Here is a 26817-nt window from a genome sequence, read left to right as displayed (position 1 = left end):
TCTGATTAAAGCCAGGTTGATAAATTAAAAACATACTATATTTGCAAACATGATTAACTGGTAGGCCTTTTTATCCTGTGTAAATGGACATGAATGAATATGCAGTCCCAGCTCAGTGTATACATAGAAAAAGAATATTGCCTTTTTTCATTTAGTCTCTCTTCTTAAGCAGTAGCAAAGAGTGTATTAGCTGACAGCTCACAGGCTTCTTGTCGTCTTGTGGCAAATGCATCAAAGGCATGTTCTGGCTAAAGCTGCTTGGCACGCTACTTTTCGTACCTGCAGACAGCTTGGTATATCCTCTTCTATAATAGTGTGCTGGAAATCCCATTTGCAGTAGACATTTACTTATTAAAACAAAGACCCCACAACCAAACAGATGAAATTGTAGCTCCTTTGTCTGAAGGATTTTTTTATTATTATTTTATGTTTTACTATTTTTATATTATGCTCATGATACAAAGGGGAGTCCATGGTAGTGTTGTTATCGACAGATACTTTGCACCCAGTGACAAAATACTCTTTCTTAAATCTTCCACTTAAAATAGACTGAGCTGTTTGTAATTATGTCACTACCGGACATTGTTAAAACAAATAAACACTGTATATGCTCTTTCAGTATGAGCTCTATATACTCCTTGGGACAGCTAAGTGCTCTCTGCGACCCCTTCCACTCATGTGGCCTTGCTCATCTTGACCTCTAGGAGTACTTACATGCCCAAAGTATCTGCCTTGGTGGGCTTCTCCTCTTGTAGTGAATCACACATATCTGCATGTCAAAGTCTTGAAGAGGCAGGAAATGGCTAATTTTGAGGCTCAGACTTTTCATGAGACCCTTTGTATGGTTTAAGCCTTGCCTTAGCTCCAGGCAGTCCTTCATCCCAGGAGATTTCACTCCAGATCTCGAATTGCAAAAGCAGCTCTGAGGTCAGTCCTGTTGTTTCTGCAGAGAATCTTCTTTTTTTAGGGTTTGGAATAGATGGGTTGTCCCAGGGATGTCTTGTAGAGGCCATCTGCCCTCCTGAGACACTAGGGTGGCTAAGTGTGGAGACAAGATGACTTCAGGGTATTGTTAGAGAAAAAAAATTGTCATTCTAGTTGAGATGCACTGAGTATTTGACATCTTTCCTACTCTCCCCTGCCTCCCTTTTCTGATAACATTCCCAAAGATTCAGGAACCCATTCTGCTGCTAATGACCCCGAAACTTGAATAATAATATATGGTTTTGACTTCAGATGTGCTTCTTTTTAAGTTAATCTATCATTTTACTATATGCGTTTATTGATTGTTCAATGCCTTTGTGTGTGTATAAGATCTTTTAAAACCTAGCTTGTAGTCCATTTTAGTTTATCCTGCAGTACAGATTACCTACATTTGTTTTACAGGAGATATCCCAGATAACTACCTAACTTCTTACCTTTCTGACATTCAGATAATGTAATTCTTCAGGAGTCTCTTTAATGGTTATTAAAATAATTCTATCACTTTATTAAGGAGTGTTGAGGAAATATAAGTGGATAGAGGAACATCAGTGTGGTTCTGCAGGCATTTGTCTTGGGACCAGCTTTGGTTTAGGCTTTTTAAAAAATATTTTCAAACAGCAACAAAAAAAGACTTTAGTAATTAAATGTGTTGGCACAAAAGAAGGATCGGGGAATTGTATGAGACCTGAACGACTGGATACTGCAGTGTTAGAAGTAAAATGCAATTCAGAACTGCACAGTGCAGATCATGCACTTAAAAAGTACAAAGAATTTATGCTATCAAATGGATATTTCAATAGTGGTGGAGGATCAGAAGAGTTTTATGTATTAATGCAGAACTATAAATAGCTACTGTATCTGTGAAAGGGCCGAATGTGATTTGAAATTAATCAGAGGTGTATTTAACAGCAGTAAGTATTAGAATGATTACAGAAGGTGCTGGTGAAACCTCATGCAGTGCTTCGACACAGTTTTGTGTCTGGACTGAAGGTGAATTCAAACTGAAGCAGGTGCAGAGAAAGAGCTACAATGGACGATCTTTCAGACTTTGTCTTGCCTTTGGATAATGATGGCTCAGAGAGATATAGTTTCTCTCAATTTAGATCAAAAGCAGTGTGGGTAGTGTTATTTATACTAAAGAGCAGTATTGGTCTGAAAACACTGATTATAAACAGATCAGGAATTCAGACTAAAAATTAGGGAAAGATTGTAAAGATCGAAGTAGCGATTTTAAATAATAGTCTTCAAGAAAGAATAGTAGAAGCAAAAACTGTGCTTGCATTTAAGACTAGTTTTGAATGTTGACATTGTAGCACACAGGAACAGAAGTGAAGACCCAGTGAGTCTGTTATTAAAGCAACAACTTTGTACATCCCTAACTTCAATATAGATGTTAGAAATGTAGCTTTGATTTGGTGATGTGTTACACTTCTTAATAACTTCCATTGTGTAAGGTGCTGATAAAGATTAGAGTGAATAAGGTTTTTGGGAAGATGCTATTTGAAAATACTAACCGCTAAGATATTACCTCATTGCGCTTACTCAGAACATGCCTTTAATCTGCAAGTGTTCCTTGGATAAATGACTTGGTATTATAAAATGAGGTTAATATAAAGCATAAAAAAGCTCAGCAAACAGATGGAACCTGAAAATTGTAACTGTGAATGGGATTAAGGCAGTTCTATTTACATTGTAGTTTGATTTAGGTTTAGGACACTTAAATAGATTTGGTGTTTCATGTAGGGCCAGTTTGGCTGCAGTCTGGTTTAGTTTAAAAAGGGTGTGATCCAGAGCTTTATAAGGTGCCTCACCCAGCTGTTCAAATATTTTGTTTTACTTTGTGATTTATAGTAAAATGTGTAGGATTATAATGAAGCTTTTCTGGCATTACGTACAATAATGCTATGGAAATAAAATGTTGACTTAATAAATGAAAGAACATTAAAGTTCACCAAAAGTCCAAACGGAAAGTTGCAAAACCTTTTGGGGAGAGTTAACCATTTGTGTTAATGAAGATAGCAAATGCTGATATGTACAATTATTCTACCTCTAGGAACCAGATGTCCTACTGATTTTGCTGAAGTTCCCTCAATTCTGATGGAGTACTTTGCAAATGACTATCGAGTGGTTAACCAGTTTGCAAGGCATTATAAAACGGGACAGGTAGGGAAAATTAATCTGTAAGACACTGAAAACAGAAATAAGTGTATTCAGGAAAAGGATCACATTTTCATATGTTATTTGTTAATAAAGTGTAAAGTAGGAATAAAAAATGGATAGAAATTATTTTAATATTATAATTACAATAATTCAGAAAAAATGTTAATATTCTCATTGCAGAAAGATGAATGTAATCTGTAAAAGAATGCCAGACCCTTATATCCAGGTTCCAGGGTTCCAGTTATATATTTAAAACTTTCAACATTTTGATCCTACAAAGGTTACATAGTTTCTACACTACACAAACTCAGTGTAGTAGGTGAACAACTTCTGTGTGATTCAAATTATGCGGAATGTTTTAATTTAATTGCAGGTAAGTAATCACAAAAATAGTGATTCATTATTGAAGTGTCTGAAGTCTGTCTTAAAATAAAGCTCAGATACTAAATCATGGGAATAAATGGAAATTATCTGCAGTGTTTAAAAACTCCCATTTTCACCATAGGGTAGGGTAGTGATTGAAATATTTTGTGATGAAAAGTGTACTGCTTTTTTTAGGATTAGATTAGGCTGAATTAGAATCTGGCAGTCATGAATCTGCATGAAAACTCTGATCCCCTTTTTTACTTGAAAACAAGGAACAAGATGACTTTCAGTGGTCGCTTTAACACATGGCAGCAGAACATGATTTATATTTGTACAGCCATTGCAAAAGTATAAACCAGTAAACAATAATCAAAGATCTTTTTTTCTAGTGCTTTTGACTGAGGCAAGTTTCAGTGTACTCAAATGAAATGGTTGAAGAATAGACTACCCATAATGCAAAAATGAGTAAGCCTCTTAATTTATGTAGTGTTACATTTCATTGAAGCTTTTTATCCAATACTAAGCATTCAGTATGTTTCAGTATTATGGAAGTGGATGAATGTTTGCCTCCATCGAACAGTCCCAAAATTACATTGCTTAACTTCTGTTTTATTAGATATTGTGAGAAATTTGCTCCATAAATCTGGTTTTTGTTTGTCTGTTTGTTTTTTTTACAGGGCAAATCAGCAATCATTTCTGGAGAATTGATTGCACTAGGAAAGTCTTCTTGAAACCTGGGCGTTAAATTGTTTCAGGAGTGTTCATCATTTATATGTTTGAGTCCACATACCAAAATACTGCTTTCTAGTGTTCTCTATAAAGTTCATGTAGTGTTTAAACATAGTGGAGTTAATTTGATTGCATATGAGTTCAGAGAATGAGCTTGACTAAAACATCTGAAAGAGATTTGTGGAACATTATTTATGGCTTTGCATTTTCAAAATGGCTTAACGAATCTAAACCATGTTTAGTTGCAATGCAAAAGCGAAGAACCAGACACTGTGTCCCATTTGGCATTTCCATAAACTTCTGTTTATTGGTGGTGAAATCTTGCCCTTTCAGAGAGCAATTGAGAGGTTTAATGCAGAAATTCAGTCTTGAAGGGGGCAAGAATGGATTATGCTGGAAGATGAGAAAAAGTGCCTGAAACTGCTTTGTGGCTTTTGAGGGCTTCAGATGGCTTCCTTTTAATTGCTTTATTTAAAATTTATAAGGTACTTTCAAGCCACTATCCAACATACATAAATCTGCTTTTGCTTATGTTGGTTCATCTAAGCTAGTTTTAAGAATCTGATATCAGATTTCTGTATCTGTCATTTAAATACAAATAGATTGAAGTCATCTTTTCTGTTCTTGAAATTCAGTGATTAAGCAATTACTTCTGTCCGTGGTGTTCATGTTACAAAGTACTTGAATACGAAATCCAAGCCCTCTTACATTTATGATTCCACAAAAATCCTTTTGGGGCTTATATTTTCTGTACTTGTTCCCTGACTGATTTTTTTTATGTGCACATATAAATTTGAATCAACATTTTCCGGTCCAGGTTTTTAGTTATTTGAAGGAAAAATAAGTCCACTTTACCTGCTTTTCAAGGGGAAGTAAGGAAGGTGGGTATAACAGTTGAAATGTAAAATTTGTAAAACCATTTAATCCAAATGTTGTTCTGTACGAGAACTTCCATTAAGTTTCTTCTTACGAATGAAGAGACTGAGCTTTTCTGTGCGAGAAGGATCTTTCTTGCAACAACTACACCAACATAGATCTGCTGGATGTTGATGTGAGCTTTTTTTTTTACTGAGCTAGCTTGTTGAGGAGGCAGTGCAGATAATTTGAAAAAGCATCCTTCTTTTGGAATTACTGTATCTATGCTATGGTTTTTGCATATAAATTTTAGGTGGTGTAATTTTTAACACTCCTGTTGAACATAATTACATCAGAAAAACTTGGTAGTATACGCTCAGCTTACGGTTGCCCTTGCCATAAAAGCCAATTATAGAAGAACTGGTCCTGAGGATCATCAATTAGGTTCAGTGCTTATGCTTACGGGAAGAGGAGGGAAAAGAGGTGGTGTTTTGATTATTATAACATATGAACTGTTAAAAACTGGTTTTTAGTAGCATTGCAGAAAAAAAAGCATTGCTTTCAAAGATGAGAATGCATTATGCATGTAGATGTGGATCATGAGGATCTTGTCCAAAATATCTTGAAGCTTGTAGAAAGCTTGTTTCTGCTTTCTGTGCATTTTGATGGTTGTGCTGTGGAGTACTGAGGAGTGAAAAACCTTGCAAGCTCTTCTGGCAGAAGGGGCAAGTCTTGTGAATTTAGTTCAAAAAGCTGGCCAGCACAAAAATACTTGTTCCAAGAAAGTAGCAAGCCTAGTTTTTCTTTCATCTTAAAAATAACTCAAACCAGAAAAATCCTTGAGGGAAAAAACCAGAATAGAGAGGACTGTGTTGATTAGTTACTGTTGAGTTACTCAGGTAGGCTCATAAAGTCAAGCTGTACCAAAATGAGGTTGTAACAGGGTTTAAGCAGACAATCTGGTGCATGTGTACCACTCTGTATCACTGTGTGTGTTTGTTTAATTTTGTTTAAGTGCGCAGATATGTGGTAGGTCTGTTGAGCTAAATAATTTTAAGCTTGTGTGTCTTTGAGGCTGACTTGAACAAAGGCCAGTATTTCAGCTGTTCAGATTTGAACTGACTTCATTTTTCACAGAGGTGGAATTACAAAGGCAGTATTGTATTAGCATGGTTGCGAGAATAAGCCCATAGATAGTAAAGAGTTGTAATGTGTCACAGTTACTATGCAGCAGTAACGAGTTAAGTGTGCTTTGGGATGCAGGGAGTTCTGTTCTTTTAGATGCCATGGCAAATATGCTGAAAAATTAATGCCAAGATCTTACAAGTTACTCAATATGGAAGGATGGAAAAGTGGAACCCAAAGTACAGCATGTAGTGTTTAAATTTAAAAAACAGAATGGTTGTTCAATTAACATAGTTTTAGCCAAAGCTCTGTGAAGTCTTTCATTTAGAAGGAGGATGACAGTTTGAGTCTGGTTTTATCGAAGAGCTCATCTTTCAGGATAAGTAAAATAATCATGCTGATGCATTTATTTTTTTTTCTTCAGTCAGCTACTTATTAGAGAGCCATATGTGGTTATAATGGACCAAGGAGAAAGTTTCAATTGCCTGAAACAGTACATCTTCCTCAGTACATTCAAGATCTCAGTGCATCTGTATGCCTGACATTCACAGAAACAAACTCCACAGTGGTAATCCATGAAAAGCCCTCTAGGCTAGTCTATTTTCAGTTCCCTGAAATCTTAAATTTTAAAATTTTAAAGGTGCATTGGGAAAAATAAGTGACCTTGTTATTCTTCCAATTTTATCCAGTTTTGGCAATGCTTTTCTGGTGCCAGATTCTGCTGGGTTTGTGAACTATGATCACAACACAATCTTTGAGCGAGATCAGCAGCACTGATAGGTTTAAACAAAAGAATATCTATGTCTTTCTCCTGTGCCTTTTTGTCAGTAGGTGTTGTCATAAGAATGATTTGTAATTTCATTGCTTTTAATCTGCTCAAACAGTAGAGCTTGCTCTTCAGGGCAGAGTAGGTCTGCATTGTTTGTTTGATATTCATATGGTTGCAAAAGAGAGAAAAACATTTTCTTGGAGGGTTTTGGTATTTACCTGCATTTTACTTGGCCTCTAGAAGGTGGTGGTAAACCATCTCCTGCGCAAAGAAATTTTAGTAATTAATGATCATTCTGTGTCTCCCCTCAGGAGTCTCATTTAGAATAGGACAGATGCTTGCAGCAGAACATAAGGGAGAAATGGGTGAATGCAGAGGCTGCCTTTTTAGCAGTCTTCTCTGGCTGGAGATCAGCTATTTGCAGTACAGTCAAAAGAAAGCAAGACTCTTGGGTGGAAAGTCTGTAAGAAATGCTTAGTTCTGAACTGAGAATTAGACCTGCTTCAGTTGTTTCTTGAGCAGGGCTGAATGTGACCAGCTCTGCTCTGTGCCCCAGTGAACTGCAAACTTGAGCATCTGTGGGAATGTGGTTTACCAAAATGCCAATTAGAAAAATCTCAGTGCCTTTTGTTCTACTTATTCTCTGTGCCAGCTGAAAGCCTGTGTACTTAACTTCCTCTTACCATCATTTAATATAGCCAACATACAAAATTGGAAATAAGTTATGTTGAAAGAGCTGGTTTGACCTTTACTGGCAGGAGTGCTCTTGGCTTTTAACATCTTAAATTACAACTGTGTAAAATATACATATTTGCTGTTGCCAAGCTTTTGGATGTTCAGATTTTTTAACACTGACAAATTACAATTTAGGAATTGCCATCCAGTTTTCTCATACGTGACTGTATCAAAAATACAGGTGCCCCTAGAAGAAATCAGCTTTGTTTAATTCCATACTGCACTACGTCACTGCAAAATTAAAGCCTCCAAAAAGCTGCCAAATCTTGCTGATAGGTTTGGTGCTTAATAACTAAATATGTTCAGAATTCTATAGATTTTCTTACATAAGGGTTTTTTTGATGACAACTGAAGTTGTGTTACTGCAAACCTGCATGTGCTTTAGTTCCAGGATGAAATGTCATTGAAGTGTGTGCCTCACTCTGTAAGAGGATGAGACAAGAAATGTTCATAGACCCAGGAGAAGAATTGTCCAACCAAAATACTTTTTACCATTTGAGATTTGTTTTCCACTTTGCTTCTTGCCTTAACTTTTCTACGTAATTAAGTAGTATTTTGAACAATACTAAATCCAGTGTGGAACCTCAAGGTAGTCAGCTACTGACATCTTTATTACCATGGATAGCTGCCCATTTACTCTTAACCTAGTGGTCCAAAATCATCATCTAATTTGAAACAATTTTTGTATTTCAGAAAGCCAAATACTGGCCTAACAAGGATATACTGTGCGACAGACTTGGTGTTCATTGGTTCATTTTTCTGTGTTGAAATTTAACAGCTGTGCACATTTATGACAGGCAAAATAGTGGGTGTTGTTCTATCCCATTCTTGACCCAGCTAACATTTGTCTTGGAGAAGAGGTTACAAGCTTGGCAAGCTACTGCATAAAACATCTGTGCAACTTGAGAGTTTTTCTTATCTGCTTTAACTTCCAGATTCCACAGAGTTAATTGATAACATTTTCCTCACTTATAACTTCTCTGGAGCTGAGTTTTTATTCTGTGAATATAAACATGGTTTGTCTTAAAGCCATATAATTTGCACAGAATCTAAACATACGGCTCTGCCGTCAGGATCTGTAGACTTTCATGTATGAAATGTTTCTTACAAACATTTCAACATACTGTAGAAGTGTCGGTATGCTTTTAGAGTTCAGTGTAATACCAAATGTTTGTATGATATGTACAACTTGTAGCAACTTTCTTAATATTTTAGCAAGAGCTCAGTTATTTTAACCATATTTAATATGTTTGGTTAATAAAACTGCTAGCAAAAAAAAAAAGAGAATATGCTTACTAGGGAAAATATCTATTGAAAAGTTTCAGGAAACAGTGGAAGAAGTGTAAGGTCAAGCATTCATATGCAGATAGTGTTAAAAATCTGGCATTAAAAAGTCTTTGGATGTACTTGTAGATGTTTGGATAGAAAGTTAAAAAGAGTTTGCTTAATGACTTGAAAAATGTTTCTGACGTTCGGCCTGTGGTGACGGATAATTTTATTGCCATAGATGTGGAATAAATTCAGCTTTGTTAAAAGTTTCAAAGGATAAATTTTTACTGTTCAGTATGACCAAACATTTTCATGTGGGTTAGAGCAGAAGGCCTCACGCTCTCCCAGTTGAAGTTATGAAAACCCTGCCCGCTCAACAGGAGTTATGTGGGCCTCTGTGTAAATTCAAGTGAAGTATGCTCAGAGGCCAACAGGAAAATCTATTATAATATCTGCTTTTGAAGATTAGTCAGGATGACCTGGGAGGACTTTAACTGCCCCATCTGTTCTTTATCTCTAAAGATAGTCATAATATTTTTAAAAGATGGATAAGGGAACATGGGATCAATTTACAGAAAAACAGACACTGAGACAGAGTGATTTCTTGATTGCTATGTAAATTACTGCCAATATCTTAATTGCCCATTTAATGCTTTTTTTTTTGGAAATGAGATTTCCTTCCTCAGTGCAAAGCACTTCAGATATGTTTTTATTACCACCAGGGGTCTGTCTTTTTTCTTTCTTGCTGCTTCAGCCTTTTCTAGTAGTAAGCATACTATTTACAAATATACAACAATTGTAAATATGTTCTGACATTATTTTTTTTTATTCAAGCCACTGCCAAAAAACATGGTATCAAGACTATGTGAGTCCAAAAAGGTGTGTGCTGCAGCTGATATGCAACTCCAGGTATGTTTTTGCATTTTAGTCTCTACTTTGTATCCAGAGCTCACAGAACATGGTTTAATTCTTATAATTTTACCAATTTTTTAATTTCAACATAGACCCATTATCTAACTATATGCAAATCAGTGAAAATTCATTTTTATATTAACTTTGTTTTTGTAAAAGTATTCTGTGTTGTCTGTTTAAACTAAATGCCTCTATCTGTAGTAAAATGTTGTGAAAACCACAGCTTTTGAAAATGGTTGGACTATCAGAATTCCCCAATGTGGTTTGAGTTTTTTAATTAATGATGGAATCATTTAAGGAGAGCTTGCAGTAGAGGAAGTACTGTGTACCTTTTGGATCATTACAATGTAGCAGGACTGAGAGATACAGGCTACCTTAGTAAAATCAAACCAGCTCATTTACTTACTAGAATGTGATTCAAGCTCCTTGTCTTTTGCACCCCCAGTATGACAGTGGCAACTTGTTACTGCCATCAGAATTGGTGGCTGGGCTATAAGGCTCTAGGACTTCTCTCTCTCTCACAGTGTTGGGAGCAGTAATTAATTTGTAAACCTTTATTTTCTGTGGCTAGATGAGATTCATCAGTCATACCCACAAACAAGCTATCAGTGTTGCTTTTCCTCAAAGGAAGGAAACTAGAGTTCTATCTAAAATGGGTGTTTAGTATTTTTCAGTCCTGCAACGACAGTTCTCACATGTGAACGGTAGCATTAGCATCTAACTCAGATATTTTTTTTACAGTGAGAGTCTGACTGCATTTAGTATGCTACAAGCTTCTGCTGTGTGATTTGTGACTTTGTTTTCTTCTTTGTTTTGTTTTAAGCTAGAAACATATAATTTTTCTTTTTACAGTAGACCTAGTGTTTAGGTGAGATAACTCTTCTAGTACCTTAATAAAGGTTAGTCATGATTTTTGAGATGTAGAAAGAAACAAATTTAAAGATCAGATCTTTGCAGTTCTTCACTTTGAAAAGGGCCCAAATGATTGCAACCCTCTAAAAACATGAGTTGTGCTGGTTAACTGAAGTTGATTTAAAAGAAAAACTTAGTTAGAGTTTGCTCTGTGCAGTTACTTACAGTGATTTAAAACCAATCAGAATACTGGAGTGTGGACCTGTAAATGTATAGGTGTCAGTTACACTGATCAAACCCAGACTTAACATTGTTTTTAGTGTATATGTATATTTTTCATTAAACTTAATGGATTTTTGAATTATGCTTTCAATGCAGCGCTGGCTGTCAGTGGCCAGTGTTGACTGTGCAGGTGTGAACAACAAGGGTGCTACCTGTGGCTCTCCCTCTGTGACATGAAAACTACTGCACCCTCTCTGCAGGTCTTGATTTTGAAATGCACGCTCCTGGCTCTGAAAAGTTCATATACAGAGATAATGAGAATCCAGAAAAAAAGGTAGCCAAGAATATAACTAATTCATATAGGAGGGGTTTTTTGGGGAAAAAAACCCACCCAATTCTGGATTGAAATAAAATTTATAATGAGAATGCTTAGCGGTGGATCTCTGTTTGTGAAGTCTACCAACACAGAATAATTTACCAATGTGCAGACTAATAACTACCAAAGTGATGATCCGGTACTTTCACATGTACCCATTCCTTTCTGGTGTGTCAATAACAGCTATATATAGATCTGGCAGATTTCCTGTCAGCTTTTAATATGTGTTTTCTGTAATCTTGTCAAGGTTTGAGACCAAATTGCGGTGAGGAGGCTAAATGGGCTTGGGTACCAAGAACACCTTAAGTCACAGATATATTAAAAAGTGATGTGGCCTCCCTGTCCTGTGGCAGGGGAGATTGTGTGGTCTAGAAGTAAGTCAGGGAGGGGTCATTGCGTTGGTCCCATGGGGTGGACTGTGCAGTCCCCTGCTGCTGCTGACCTTCAGCTGCTCCTGAGGTCTCTGTAGGGTCTGTCCCAAAGTGACTCCAGATGCCATAGCTTTCGAGCTTGGGAGAGAACACCCACTTCTGGTGGGCTCAAATTCCTGTGGGTGCCTAATGATTAACTGGTGCTGGCAATGATGCAGTGATTAAGCAGGCTGCTTGCCCTCAAATTACTCTTGTGTAACTAATGTTCAACCAGTCTCAACCTGTGTCAAATGACCACAATGCCACACTGAATGTTATTATTAATTTCCTACTTTAAGCACCATGTTCTTGGAGATTCCAAACATAATACCTGCAGACGTATGCACTGATTTCAAAGAGACAGATTGGCAGAGCCATTCGGTTTATTAGTTCAGAAAAAATGTCCCATAGAAGTTGACTGCATGGCAAATACAAAGTTCATACATTCCTTTGTATTGTTACTTGTGTAGATTTAAAAGTATAATAATTCATTAAAGAAAAACATACTTAAATCTGCATATATACAAAGTATATATGTACTACTAATGTATACCTGAAAAAACTGTGAAAGATGACTCTTAATACCTTTTCTTCAGACTTTGCAGAGTATATTCTATGTTGACAACTAGATGCTTTGTAAGCCATATTTGATCTTTAAAAGAAAGAAAAATGCTTACAAATTTTCCGTCAGTGGGAAAAATGCCTAAAGGTTCTTGTGGTCTGTTCAGAAAATAAGTCTATCAGCATGGGGCAATAAGAAATGAATGCTGGTTTTTCATCATGACTATAACACATCTGTGTGTTTTTGCAGCTCACATCATCAGTTACTCAACAGGAAAGATAGGAGTGCATCCTCTCATAAGGCTTATGCCATGTAGATTGAGTCCCTGAGGCTTTCAGTTAGTGGTAACTTCACTGGGAAATGCCTGACTTTTTGATATTGATGCAATTAAGCAGACAAGGAGCTAGAGAGAACTGGAATCAAGTGAAACTAATAAATACCATTGTCAGTGCAAAACAGAGAGATAGTGTGAAGACAGATAACTATTTGATGGCCTTTTAATATTTTCAGGTCTTTTAGGAAATGTGTTTTACTCAAATTAGAAATAATCTTGTAGCTACTGCTTAGTATTAAGTACTAAGCATGCTCCTCAGCAGTATCACCTAAAATCCTGTGGTTCTGGGATGTGTTTCCCATTTCAAAGACCTGTGTAAACATTCAGAACTGTGGTTTCTAGATGGGAATCCTCATGGCTATAAAGTTCATGCAAGTTTATTTTCAGGGATGGATTTTTTTTTTTTAACTATGCTGTCCAGGTGGCCTGGCTTATTGCTTTCTTCCCACGCTTTACATGTGCCAGGATCAAGGGAAAGCTTATAGCTGGCTTCAGTGACTCATTTCACTGGCCTTCAGCTGACATTTCCCCACTGCCCAGCTATGAATTGAGCTTTTGCTCCAGCTCCCTGACCACAAACTACTTGACTCCAAATTTTGCTGTAGAGAAGGTCCACTGCAGTGCAATCCATTCCATCTTGTGAGGAGCACTGAAGAGCAACTGCAAAGAGGTCCTAACAAAGCTGGGAGATGGAAAAAAGAGAATCAAGGCTGGGCTGAAGCAGGATGCTAAAGTCTCTTTGTCAGGTGCTGAAGTTCCTCATGTTTGGTTTGGGTTTTGTAGAGAGGGAGGCTGGTGTGAAATGACTCCTGCAGTCACAAAGGCCTGGGGTGACAGGAGAAAGTGAGTTTTCTAAGACTGTTTCATCAGGTAATTTTCAGATCTATTCATGGTACTTACTATTCGTCATATTCTCAGTCACCCTTGCTACTATAAATGCTATAGCTTTTGTTAAACTTTGTTAAAAAACAAGCTGGGATTCTAGAGACCAGCTCTGAGGTGAAAAGTAAAAGCTGAGGCATTGTGAAGCCTCTTTCTCTTCTCAGATAGGAGTAAAAAATACTGTAGTTGTTACAATCTAGTATAGGTTTTTCTTTAGAGTTTCATTTTTCATGTTATCAATATAATGATAGAAAATTTAGAACACCCGTGCAAAGTTTGGTTTTAAAAAATAAAGTACTCATTGTTTCCCATTTCGTGCACTGTCTTCATGGAGTTATCCTCTGAACAGATACTTTCTGCCTACTCTGCGTTTGTAGATGGGCGATGTTAAGCGTTTGCATCTCTTGTTCAGTGTTGCTGTCTGGGACACAAAACATGCAATGTCATTAATGGCTGATTGTGCAAGTTTAGGTCTTACTGACCTCTTTTCTCCTTATTAGCCATGTAGGAAGCAAGCAGGAAATTTGGGAGTAGCTCCTGCAAGTCATGGCTTCTTCACCCCCTCCTTGTAACCCCCAGTTTTTCTTGAAAAAAATCAATTTTCATATTTATTATTTGTCAACAAACACCGTCAAAGGATTTATTAAGATTCTGTATGTTAGAAGACAGCTTATTCAAAGAGAAGAAATATGGTCCTTCAGAAACAGTCACAGTTTTGGGTGCAAGTATGTGTTGTATCCAGCCCAAATAAAAAAAAAATAATCCAGCCCCAAAAATAAAATGAATGCTGGATTCTGATAAATTATTAGCGTTCAGAATGGGTTTATACCCAAATTTCATAATAAGGAATCTTTTCACAGGTTGGGGGGATTGTGTTATTCAGATCACATAAAACATCCATTCTCCATGGACGGGGAATGCCTCCAAACAGCCTGTTCTGCATAAAATTTCTGCATTTTGTGGTTATAATTCCTAAACCAGTGTGTTTATCTCATTGGGAATGGTATTGCAGTGTCCTTGGGAGTGCGACTAGGACTGAAGCTCTAGCCAAATTACTTGCTTCATCCCTTGCACAAGAGCTTTTTGTGGCTTCCCACTGTCAATTTTCCTATGAAATGTTCCTACCACAGGATGGCCTGACCTGAACTCTCTGGCTTAAATATCTGGATCCACAAAACTTCTCAAGAATACCTTGCATTGCACAGCAGTGAATGTCCTCTTCTTCTGTCTTCCCTGCGCTTCCACAGAATAGGAAATCTTCATATTAAAAAAAGTTCAAATTAAAAAAAATAAATGCTGCAATAGTTTTCAGTGATGACACAGACTGAGCCTTGGCACTGTCTTCTATCCATGCTTGTTTCACACTTACTGTTAAAGTACCAGATACTCTGCTTTGCTATCTTTGCTTGAAAAATCTTTTTGTTGGTGCTGCTTTCCTGATCTCCAAACGCCTCCGTAATTTAGTCTGCTGATAATCTGCATGCTTCTGCAAAAAAATTGCCTGGGAACCAGCTCTTACCTCTGGCGAAGTACCCTCCTGGTACAGTGTGATCTCAGGCTAAACTTACACTGCAACAACTTATTGCTGTGATTGTGAGAGCTAAATGAAGGAAGCATCTGCCTTAATACTACTGTTCAAGTGCTCAAGCAGACACTCAGGAGCATCAGCACATCAGCAGCTCCATGTGCAGCTTCTTATGTTCACTGCCGGGGCCATAACTTGCCCCTGCAGATGGGATGTGTTCTTATGACTGTATGCACATGTCTTGGAATAGCTTATTTTGCTTGTCCATTCAAATAACTTTTAAGTAATTTTATTAAATCTATTAAAAAATATTCTTTTTGAAAAGCGGAATTGCTGGAGGGTTTTAGGGGCAGGGCTTAATTTTACTTAAAAATGCAGGTGATTTAGTACTGCCAGTGTTCTTGGTGATCTAACACGGATTTATGATAGGTCATGATGGTGGTTGTTGTACTCCAAAAAGCTGTTTTTCTCCTTCTATGTTACACTAAAAATAGAAGATGTACAAAACCATATATATTTGAACTCTTTCCTCTCCCTGTCTTCTCTTTTCTGTTCTTTTCTATTTCTTGTCATTTGTTGTCAAATGCCAATGCTATGTGCCGAAGACAAACATACATTTTGTCTCTTCAGGTATTTTATGCTGTCTTGGACCAAATCTACCATGGAAAGCATCCGCTAAAAAAGTCAACCACAGAAATTTTAAAGGAAACACAGGAGAAAGTTTATGGATTGCCATATGTACCTAATACAGTGAGTAGAAACAACGACTGTATAAATTACACCTCTTTTTTGATAGCATGTTAGTAGCCCTTCCTCTCCCTGCCCCTTGTCCCACACACTCACATGCTTGTTGTATTGTTAGGTTAAAAGAATTTTCTTTCTTTCAGCAACTTTATCCAGAGTAGGGTGTTGGAAATTTTCAGCTAAAAATCAAAACTTAATTAATGTACCCAGTTTTGTACAGGTTTAGTCTTGTCATGCTCAACTTGATTGCTTTTTTTTTTTTTAATTATCTTAAGAAAAGCACTGGAAACAATACATTGGAAAGAGGGTTTATTTTAGCTTTACAAAGGACTGTAAAAGGCAACAAAACAGTGCTGCATGTTGGTATTTGTATACTGTCAGTATCAGCATGTGAGAGCAAGCCAGTGTGAAGTAGGACTTGGAAGTGAGTTTTTCTCATTGTACTGCTGTGACCTTCAGCATGTCACTTACTTATCCTTTTATGTGGTATCTGAAAGTGTTAAAGCCTTCAGTTCTACTGAGTTACATAGTTTTGATCTTCCTGACTAATCATGCATTTGTTCTGTACTTCATGTGGCATCCAAAGGTGCAGGTTGCATAGATGATAGTCAAGAATTTCCTGGGCTGTCTGAAGCTGAATTCCCAGCTGGAGCTTGGCCCAGATCACTGTTTGACAATTTTTTTCAGCATACCCAAATCCTTTCTCTGCTTTCCGCTTCTCAGGAAATGTGCTTTTCTATATAGCAAAAATGTGAGTTCTGTTATCTGAGAAAGGGTATCAGGAGATCTGTTCTTCAGCCCTTTCCGCATTGAAACCGTACTGCCTCTGCTGGCCTGGCAAAGGCAGAAAAGTGAGCGCAAGGTGTCTTCAGAGTATGATGTCTGACTTCTTAGCATTTTGCTAAGAGGTGTTCAACACCGTTCCTCCGCAGGTGTTAGCTATCCAGCGAATGGAAGTTTCCTGCTTCGAAACTCAGCCTGCATTTTTTGTTCCATTTAAAATATTTTTTATAAGTTGTTGCCTTCAGAAGAGTGTAACATCTTGTAATGAGCTAGCCTCATTATGATGAGGGATAGCAAGTTTTGCCCTGGAACTTTATCCCAGCAAAATTATGTGAACTTTTGAATTATCAGAAGGTCTATGTTCTTAAAATTTATTGAATGTAGAATTAGTGTGCCCACACAAGAACTGTAATACAATTTAGATTTCAGTAAAACTTAGTGAAAAAATACATTAAAAGGATGTTAGCACTCTGTAATTAATGTCTGTAATTTTGCTTGCTGCCCTTTGCTCCTCTTTCTTCCACACTTAAGTTTGCAGTGTAGTTTGTAGTCCAGATTAAAAAATAAATGTCTTGAAAGTAAAAGTGTTTTAAGTGTGGAGAGGATATTCCTTCCTTTCATTTAATTTCAGAGCTAGACATTGAAATACAGTAAGAGAGGCCAGCTTTTATTTTCATCTGTCATTTGGCTAGGTACTTAGATGGCTGGGAGAAAAAACAAAGTATTTTGATTATTTGAATTTTATCTGCTCTCTGTAGGTTTAGATTCAATTATGAATTGCTAAGTTAGGCTTGTATTATCTTCAGTGTGTAAAAGTAATTGGTGAATATCTTAACTGCATTAATGTGATTTTTCTGTAGTAGCATTGTCTGTTGGGGCTCCAAAAGTGTCCACTATTATCTCTTAATTCCCTCTTACTGCTTTTGACAGGCAAGTAAACTTAGTAAATATCCTCTGAATATACTTGGGCTTCAGTCTCATTGTGCAGACTCGTTTTCTGAAGTAAAGCCACAGCATGTATCTTCAGCAGATGAATTTCTGTCTTTCTGAGGCACAGCTCAGATAATAGGACAATTTTTAATGCATCTTTTTGTTCTAGTACTTTCAAAATGAGGCACATAAACTACACCTAATAAATAAATGCTGCTGTATCTGTGTGTTGATACCTATTTTAAGGTAAACCAAAGCATCGTCCTCAGCAAATATCATGTCTTATGTGCCAACAGTAGGAGGGATAGTGGGACAAAAATCCTGTCAAAGTCTATTTGCCATTCAAATAGGTTTTACAGGCATTGGGGCAGTTAGCATCGCATGCAGTAGTATTTACATTGGCTGCGTTGACACAGATGGTTGCAGAAGCTAGTGCCACATGCGAGGAAGAATCGAGCAGACTGTAGACAGACAGAAGCACAGAGAAACAGCAGTCCACAAGACTTCGTTTTCCTGAAGAATGCAAATCTCGATTTCTGGCTGGCCATTGCTTATCTGTTCAAAAGTACACAGCAGTACACTGCTGGCTCCTGGAGGATGAAATTCCACTGGGATTGCTTGGCTCAATTACTGAATCCAGGAGCTGACGACTGCCAGGCAGGGGGCAAGGAAATGTATCTTGCCTGTTCTTTGAAGTGTCTGGTGGTTTTGTTGCCAAAGGAGATTTGTGTTACTGAGTTTGTCTGAGTTCTTGAGTCCTTGTGATGCCTTTAAAAAGCAATCAGTCCGCCTTTTGTCTCTTTTAAGAAAGGAAGATAAACCAAGTAATAATGACCACACATTTTCCTGCCATTTCTTCCTGAATGTACTTGGTGTCAGAATCTGTGCACTGTGGGGAATTTAGGACTCTGCTTTTGTTCCAAACTTTTCTTCAAATAGTAGCTAATTTCTCATCTCTTGTGAAGCCAGTCTCCATTTACTGTGGCCTGCTTTGCAATGGATAACAGTGTCTGCTTTTAGAGTATCTCCCCTGGTCTCTTCTAACTTTGTCTCCAGGATGCCCAGGGAGACTTTTAAAAAAGTATCAGGTGACCCTTTGATCAACCTGAGACATGATCAAAGTTTCTCCCCATGATCTATTGCTTAGTCCCCTGCCTGTCCCCCAGGTTCAGACTTGAAAACTACTTCCCTTTGAGGCAGTCATCAAAACTTAATGATACACCATTGTTAGTCCTGCGCCAAGCATAATAATTCCTATCTCCTGCTGTGGGTTTCAGTTCAATATTGTAACAAAAAATGAGATGCAGAGTGAACAGGCTCAGCAGTGAGAGTGGAGATCACAGCCTCCTGCATTACAGGAAAGAGCTCCCAATAATGAAGTGGTTTTTTTTACAATAAACACCAGCTGCCCAAATAATCATACCCGAATTTTCTTTGTGAAATATTGAATTAGTTTGAATTATTGATTCTTATTTTCAAAAAAATATTATGGATTTACATATGAATTATCTGTCCATCATGGTAACCTTTGTTCATTCTAATCTGGAAGTTTGGTGAGAGATGCTGGTTTGACTTGTGACTCTGAGGAAAAATGGTTTTGAAGGCTGAGGCACAGTGAATCTGGGTTCTTTTGTACATTGCTGCCAAATAGTCCCTTTTGCATTTTTTAAAATTACGTGGCCTTCAGGTAAGATTTTCTTCCAGAAACAGAAGAATTTATTGTGTGGTAGTTGAATACAAAGTACAGTGTTGGAATTAACCCACATGCATCATTGTAATTACATTTGATAGGAGGGAACATGTTGGTATGTTCCTTTTGGTTTTTTTTGGAACGCTAAATAATTTGCCGTATACCTTTTTGCTCTAGCATGTTAAGGACATAGTAGTTCAGAAGGACAATCTCTACTGGTGGCCTAAAATTTATATCATGTTACAGGTTTAATTATGCTTGTACACTTTTGTCCAGAGTGCAGGTTTCTCTGGCAGCGTGAGAACTTCTTAATGGCCTAAGGTTGTTAGTGATTGGAGAGACCAAAACACCTGTGAGACCAAATACATTAGCCAGCCAAGTTTGGCAACAGAAAACAAGGCAGGTATTGTTACAGATTCCCTAGAGGGAAGAACGGTATGAAAAATGGTGTATCACCAGTGTGGTTAGTCTTTCTTCTTCCTGCAGCTGGGGGGACTCTGCTCAGACAGGGATACTGACCTTGGAAGGCTTCACCTAGATCCTTGTCTTAACTTGCTGAGGTTGTGTCTGTCACGTTCCTGACGAAGGAAATCAATGGATGAGATGCCCAACATTTGGAGTGCTTGCTGAGTGAGGCTGTCAGGCACTACAGGAAGACATGGCTTGCCATAGGTGCTGAGAACACAAGGATTTCATTAACAAGGCACATATAAAGGCATCTGGGAGGTTGGGCAGCTGAAGAGGAGTTGCTGTCACTAGACAGAACTAGCTTCTCTGAAGAGAGAAAATAGCTTCTGTACCACACTGTCACCATGTGCCCAAGCCCCCTTTTTATTTTATTGAAGAACACCTGAGAGCAAGAGAGTAGCTGTATGGTTTTTTCCTTCTTAGGAGCCTTTTCTTAGGAGTTTGAAGGTGGCCTGACCTCATGCTTAGTTGTGTTAGCCAAGCCAGAATCCAAAAATGGAGACACTGTGGTTTCTGAAGTTCTGCATTGCAGTCTTGTACTAATCATGATCGCTGTCAGTAGTGGTGCTGCAGTGGAGAGTATAGTTTTTAACAGTCCAGTTCCTCAGCTTACTGAGGGCTGACTGGCAATTTGAGTGAAGTATCTTGTTATTGAATCTACCATCTGTGTTATTGTGGCATCTGTTCTCTAAGGGTTTCTTGTTAGGTCTTTGGAGTGACCACAATGTGTAGTTACAGCTCCGGTCCTGTATAACGTTTCATGTGAATATCAGTAACACCACGTAAAAAGAATAGTCAAACTGAGCAAGCAAGGAGGCAGCTGTCTTAAAATAAATAAGCGATAACCCTTAACCTCTGAAGGTAAAAGTGGTTTTGAATTCGGAAAACTTTACTCAAGTGGTGAACATAAATCTTGAAATTATTGGTAAGGAAGGCTAAGTAGTGGCTGCCTGTTAAACTTTGAACTGTGATTTCACTTTGTGTTTATTTTGTCTAAAATCTTTCCAAATTGGTCCTAGATTTATTTAGTTAAACTAATATAACCTTAGAATCCAAGCAAAACGGAAAGCTAGGTTAAAGGAGATGAAAAAAGGTAGAATTTGGTGTTGCTGGCAAAGAACTTTTAAATGACCAATACTGGGTTGAGGATGGCGGAATAAAATTTGTGGTACTAATCAATAAAATGCTGAAAAGAACTGAGTGGGAGAAAAAGCCTGTATATTGGAATATCTGAGAAAAGGAGGTTATTAGAAAAGTGAAAGCCATGTAAAAGTTTGAAAAACAGGGGACTTGGATAAGTGCTAATGAGCCAAAAGTAAAGTTGTGGAAGTTGCAGCTTAAAAACCAAAAATATCAACAATGATTAAAAAAAAAAATATATCAGCATCCTGGTTTTGGCTGGGGTGAAGTTAATTTTCTCTTTAGTAGCTGGTACAGTGCTTTGTTTTGGATTTAGTATGAGAATAATGTTGATAACAGAGATGTTTTAGTTGTCGCTAAGTAGTGCTTACTCTAAATCAAGGACTTTTCAGCTTCCCATGCTCTGCCAGTGAGCAGGTGCACAAGAAGCTGGGAGGGAGCACAGCCAGGGCAGCTGACCCGAACTAGCCAGGGGGATATTTCATACCATAGAATGGCATGCTCAGTATATAAAATAGGAGGAGTTGGCTGGGGTTTCTCGGGGACTGGCTGGGCATAGGTCAGTGGGTGGTGAGCAATTGTATTGCACACCATTTTGTTGTTGGGGTTTTCCCTCCCCCCCCTTGGGTTTTAAAAAATTCCTCTCTATTTCTCTTTCATTACAGTTGTTGTTGTTATTATTCGTGGTAGTCCTTTTATTATGTTTTATTTAAATTATTAAATTGTTTTTAACCCCTGAGTTTTACCTTTTTCCAGTTCTCCCCATCCCACAGCAGAGGGGAGTGAGTGAGCGGCTGTGTGGTACTTAGTTGCCAGCTGGGGTTAAATCATGACAATCAGAAAGAAGGCGACTGCCAGATACTTGCTGGAACTGGAAAACAGCCAAGTATGATGAATCAAAAGACATTATGTAGTTATCAAAGACTGAACTAAAAAGGCAAACTATCCTGATGTAGAAAAGGTTTGGTAATAAGGGACTAAGCCCTTTAAAGACCTGATTAAAATCATATAACATAGAAATCATTATATGACCAGAATACAAAGAATAAAAGAATTCAGAAAAAAAAGGCTAGAAATGCTGAGTTGCAAAACTCAAGTAGTGAAGGTAATAAAATTCCAGAACTACTAAAGAAGTAAGAGGTGAGTCAGGGAGAGAGCAACAACAAATGTCAGAGAAAGCAGAAATATTCCATGCCTTTGCCTCAGTGCTTTTTAAAAAATAAATGAATTTTGATTAGGTAAGGAATGTGCATAATTTTTGAGACAGAAAGAAACACAACTGAGATAAAGGAATGAAAGAGAATAATTAGATTTGATGAAGTCAGGTTGTCAGAATATTTAAGTTTATCAAAGCAGTCATTGACATGGAGAAATTACCACTCCTAAACTCATGAAAAAGTGGTAGTTATGATAAATACTCTTATGAAGGGAGAAGAATTTAGGAACTGTAGACTAATCGTTCAGACTTTGTCACTCAAGAAGTAGTAGAACCAATTGCTAAGTAGCTCATAAACACCTTGAGAGCAATCAAGTGAGCAAAATAACCATGGTTTTGTAAGAACCATCTGAGATGGAAAAATCCACTTTTCTTCTTAAGAAGTTGATTGATCTTCAGAATACGAAGGATGTGGTTGATAGAGTAACTCTAGAATTAGCAAGCTTTTTCTGACGCTTTCAAATTGTAACTCTGCAAGCAAACTGTATAGAGTTATGGCTGAGGCAACGTGTGGAAGACATGCTGACAGAGCAGGTGAAAGCTTAGTTCCACACCGGGATGTTGTTAAGTGGAAGTCACCAGAGGTCTGTCCAGGAATTACTGTAGTTCTATGTTTTTGTTAATGATTTGGATGAGAATTTATTGATAATACTTATAGCAGCTCCTTCAGTTGGCAATGATTGCAGAAGTCATGAAAAGCAGAATTTAAATGATCCAGAGAATTTGGATCCAGCATAGTTGGATCACTGTGTCATAAGTCAAGCAAGCACGGCAGAAGACCAGCTTGGCTGAACAAAGAACAGTTGCGGAGCTCAGGGGGAAGAAGAAACTGTATGCTCTCTGGAAGCAAGGTCAGGCTTTGCAGGAATTGTACAGAGCTCTCATTCGTTTATGCAGGGAGAAGACGCAGAAGGCCAAAGCTCAGAGTTTAAACTGGCCAGTTGTTTCAGATGAGAGGGTCTTTTTAAAGTATGTTAATAGCAAGAGGCAGTCTAAAGAAAACATTGGACTGATAGTTGTTGAAGATGGTCATCTGACTAGTAAGGATGAAGAAAAAGCAGAGGCATTCAGTGCTTTTTTTGCCTCAGTCTGTCCTGGGGTACATTAGGAGGAGCATGGCCAGCAGGTCAAGGGAGGTTATTCTCCCCCTCTACTCTGGTGAGGCTGCTTCTGGAGTGCTGTGTCCAGTTCTGGGCTTCCCAGTTCAAGAAAGACAAGGAACTACTGGAGGGGGTCCAGCAAAGGGCTACAAAGATGATGAGGGGACTGGAGGGTCTCCCTGATGAGGAAAGGCTGAGAGAGCTGGGCCTGTTCAGCCTGGAGAAGACCGAGAGGGGATCTTATCAATGTCTACCAATATCTTAGGGGTGAGCATCAGGAGGATGGGGCCAGGCTCTTTTCAGTGGTGCCAAGTGACAGGAGAAGAGGCAGTGTGTACAAACTGAAACACAAGAAATTCCTTCTGAATATAAGGAAGAACTTCCTTACCTTAAGGGTGACAGAGCACTGGAACAGGCTGCCCAGAGAGGTTGCGGAGTCTCCTCTGGAGGCAATTCAAAACCTGCCTGGACACAATCCTGTCCAACCTGTTCCAGGTGAACCTGCTTTAGCAAGGGATTGGACTAGATGATCTCCAGAAGTCCCTTCCAACTTTAACCATTCTGTGATTCTAAATACTGATAGACCTTGGGCTGCCAGTCCTCTTCAGCCGGACAACTACAAGTGCAGGAACAGCGACTTTCCATTTGTGGACACTGAAACTGTAAGGGACCAGCTGTATCAGCTGAATGGTCACAAGTCCATAGGGCCTGATGGGATTCATCCCAGAGTACTGAAGGAGCTAGTGGATAGATATTGTGGCGGGAGCCCTCTCAACCATCTACCAAAGGTCTGGGGAGGCCACTGCTGACTGGGAGCTAGAAAGTGTTATACCAGTTTACAAAAAGGGTGTGAGGGAAGACCCAGGGAGCTGCAGCCCTGTTGGTCTGACCTCAGTTTCTGGAAAAATTATGGTGAGGATTATACTGGGTACTATTGACAGACATTTAAAGAATACTGGAATCTGGCACGGTCAGCATGGGTTCACAGAGCAAGCCTCGTTTAACTAATTTTATATCCTTCTATGATAAGGTCAGCCACCCAGCAGATGAAGGGATGGCAGCAGATGTAGTTCTTCTGGATTTTATAAGGTTTTTGGTACTGTCCTCTACAGCATCCTTCTGGACAAGCTGTCCAGCTGTAGAACGAGCAGGTTTACACAGCTCTGGGTGAAGAAGTAGCTGAAGGGCAGAGCTCAAAGGTGGTAGTGAATGGGGCTACATCTGGCTCGTGACTGGTCGCCAGCAGTGTTCCTCAGGGTTCAATTCTAGGGCCAGTCCTGTTCAATGTATTTGCCAACAATCTGGATGCGAGAGTTGAATGCATCCTTAGCAACTTTGCTGATGACACCAAACAGAGGTGCGGCTGACTTTCCTGAGGGACAAGAGACCTTGCAGAGGGTTCTAGATAATTTGGAGCATGGGGCTGTGGTTAACGGGATGAAATGTACCAGGTTCAAATGCCAGATTCTGTACCTAGGACAGGATAATGCTGGGCACAAGTACAAATTAGGAGAGGAGTGGCTGGAGGGCAGCCGTGCAGAAAGGGATCTGGGGGTGCTGGTCGGCGGCAGCAGGCTCAACACGAGTCAGTCTGGCTGCCCTGGCCAGGTCGGGGAACACAGCACCCTGGGGTGCATCAAACACAGTATGACCAGCTGGTGAAGAGGCGATTATCCCGCTGGATTCAGCACTGGTGTGGCCTCACCTCAAGTACTGTGGGGCCCAGCACTGCACACAACTTCAGAAGGATGTGAAGGTCCTTGAATGCGTCCGGAGGAGGGCAGCAAAGCTGGTGAAAGGGCTGGAAGGAATGTCCTGTGAGGAACAGCTAAGGGCTTTGGCCTTGTCTAGTTTGGAGAAAAGGAGGCTGAGGGGCAGCCTCATTGCTCTGTACAGCCTCCTGAGGAGGGGAAGGGGAGAGGGAGGTGCTGAGCTCCTCTCCCTGGGATCCAGTGACAGGACACATGGGAATGGTTCAAAGCTGCATCAGGGAAGGTTCAACACTGAACATCAGGAAGCATTTCTTTACCAACAGGGTGGTCAGACACTGGAACAGGCTTCCTAGAGAGGTGGTTGATGCCCCAAGGCTGTCAAGCGTTTAAGAGGCGTTTGGACAATGTCCTTAATAAGGTGCTTTAACTCTCAGTCAGCCCTGAATTGCCAGGTGGTTGGACTAGATGGCTGTTGTAGGTCCCTTCCAACTGAAATAGTCTATTCTATCCTAGTTTGCATTATGAAAGCAACTAATTACGTAAGTATTTAAAGAACAATACATGCCTAAAGAGTGTGCTTTTATTTATGGGATGCTCTTAAAGAACATTGTATCTGGGGGGCTTTATATATTTTTGTATTTGGCATTGAGGACTTATCAGTGGGCAGTGTTGTGTCCTGTAGTAGGTGTCTACGTCTTAAAAAGATGTAGAAAAACTGGAAAAAATACAGACAAGTAGCATTGGAAAGGTAATAGGTTTGGAAACGTGAGCTATAACGGAAGTTGAGGAAATAGAGTTATTTGGCTGGCAAAGAGAACATTTTGTGGGCAAACGTGAGTATGTTCTGGTACTGAAAACCTTCATGAAAAAAATAATTGGCATTGACACTGTCATCCTTGGTTTCTTATTAGTGAGCAGATATTAGGAGGGAAAAATAGTTTAATTTAGAGCAAATATAATTACGGTTAGTAGGTAATCTTTTAAACTCTTGTCAGTCTTTTCCCTCATTTGTTCAAGGAGGAAGCAGACACCCAGTAAGTCTAGAATCTCACTAGTGGTGTGTTTTAAAGAAACCACTGTTGTAGATCACAGGAACAAGGTTCATAGTAAAGGCAGAGAGTCTTCATAGAGGATTGCTTTTCCACTTTTTCTCTCTTCAGTTACTTGAAGAGGCACTGATACTGCTCATATTCCACCTTTTGGAGTGTTTTGAAGAGAGATGAAGTCATATGTCATTACTCAACTTCTTGAAGTTTATGTAACCCCTTCAAAGTAATTTTTTACCTTGCCATGTTGGAAACCAAAGTTGTTTACACAAAGTACAAATCCCTGGATTAGTTTTCATATGAGCCGTCTTAAAAGTATACTATAAAACCAAATTGAAGTGTCTAGGTCTTAGGAGAAGTTTAATAAAGGAGTGCACAATGAACTCTGGGGAAGTGATAGTTCTGTAAATAATCAATAGCTAAAAGCCATTTCTGAAAGATTGGTGCTCTGCTGAGGTCAGCATTAAAGTAGATGCTGAGAGTTTCAAAAGCTGTTAAAGTCGCCCTTCAAGGTTTGTTTAGGTTTCTGTCTTTCTGGAGTTGAGTTCATTTTATGATAAAGAAAATGCTGATAGCAAATACTGTGAAGATTTGTTTTCCGGTAGTAATATGACGCTATTCACAGGGCGACTATCTACAGCAGCAGAGTGTTTACAGATATCATAAGATATGAAGCACTTTTAAGGAAATTATTTTTGCAAATGTTAGCCCCATGAAACTCAAACATACTTTAGCGATAGTATTTACCACGTGGTAGAGCATTTTAAAGAACAGTGCAGGAAGTAGTTGCGTATGTCTCCTGGTAACATTTTGAAATAACTATATGTGCTTTATATATATATATTATACATATATATATATAAAAACACAGATTGCTTTGTTTAGTTCTCACATTCACATGTTGTCGTTGTTCTCCACCCC

General features: G+C 38.7%; 1 protein-coding gene across 1 annotated transcript in view; it reads left to right on the top strand.

The window, feature by feature from the left end:
- Positions 1 to 26817, top strand: part of MIPEP (mitochondrial intermediate peptidase) — an 80997-nt gene that overhangs the window by 37030 nt on the left and 17150 nt on the right. The window contains exons 14-16 of the mRNA XM_056327723.1: positions 3038 to 3147; positions 9827 to 9901; positions 15698 to 15817. Of these exons, the coding sequence (XP_056183698.1) occupies positions 3038 to 3147; positions 9827 to 9901; positions 15698 to 15817 (305 nt within the window). The remainder of the gene's footprint in view (positions 1 to 3037; positions 3148 to 9826; positions 9902 to 15697; positions 15818 to 26817) is intronic.

This window comes from Falco biarmicus, chromosome 2, assembly GCF_023638135.1.
Source record: "Falco biarmicus isolate bFalBia1 chromosome 2, bFalBia1.pri, whole genome shotgun sequence".
Taxonomy (NCBI): domain Eukaryota; kingdom Metazoa; phylum Chordata; class Aves; order Falconiformes; family Falconidae; genus Falco; species Falco biarmicus.
Note: the sequence above shows the minus strand (reverse complement) of the source record. Positions and strands in the feature narration are given on the sequence as shown.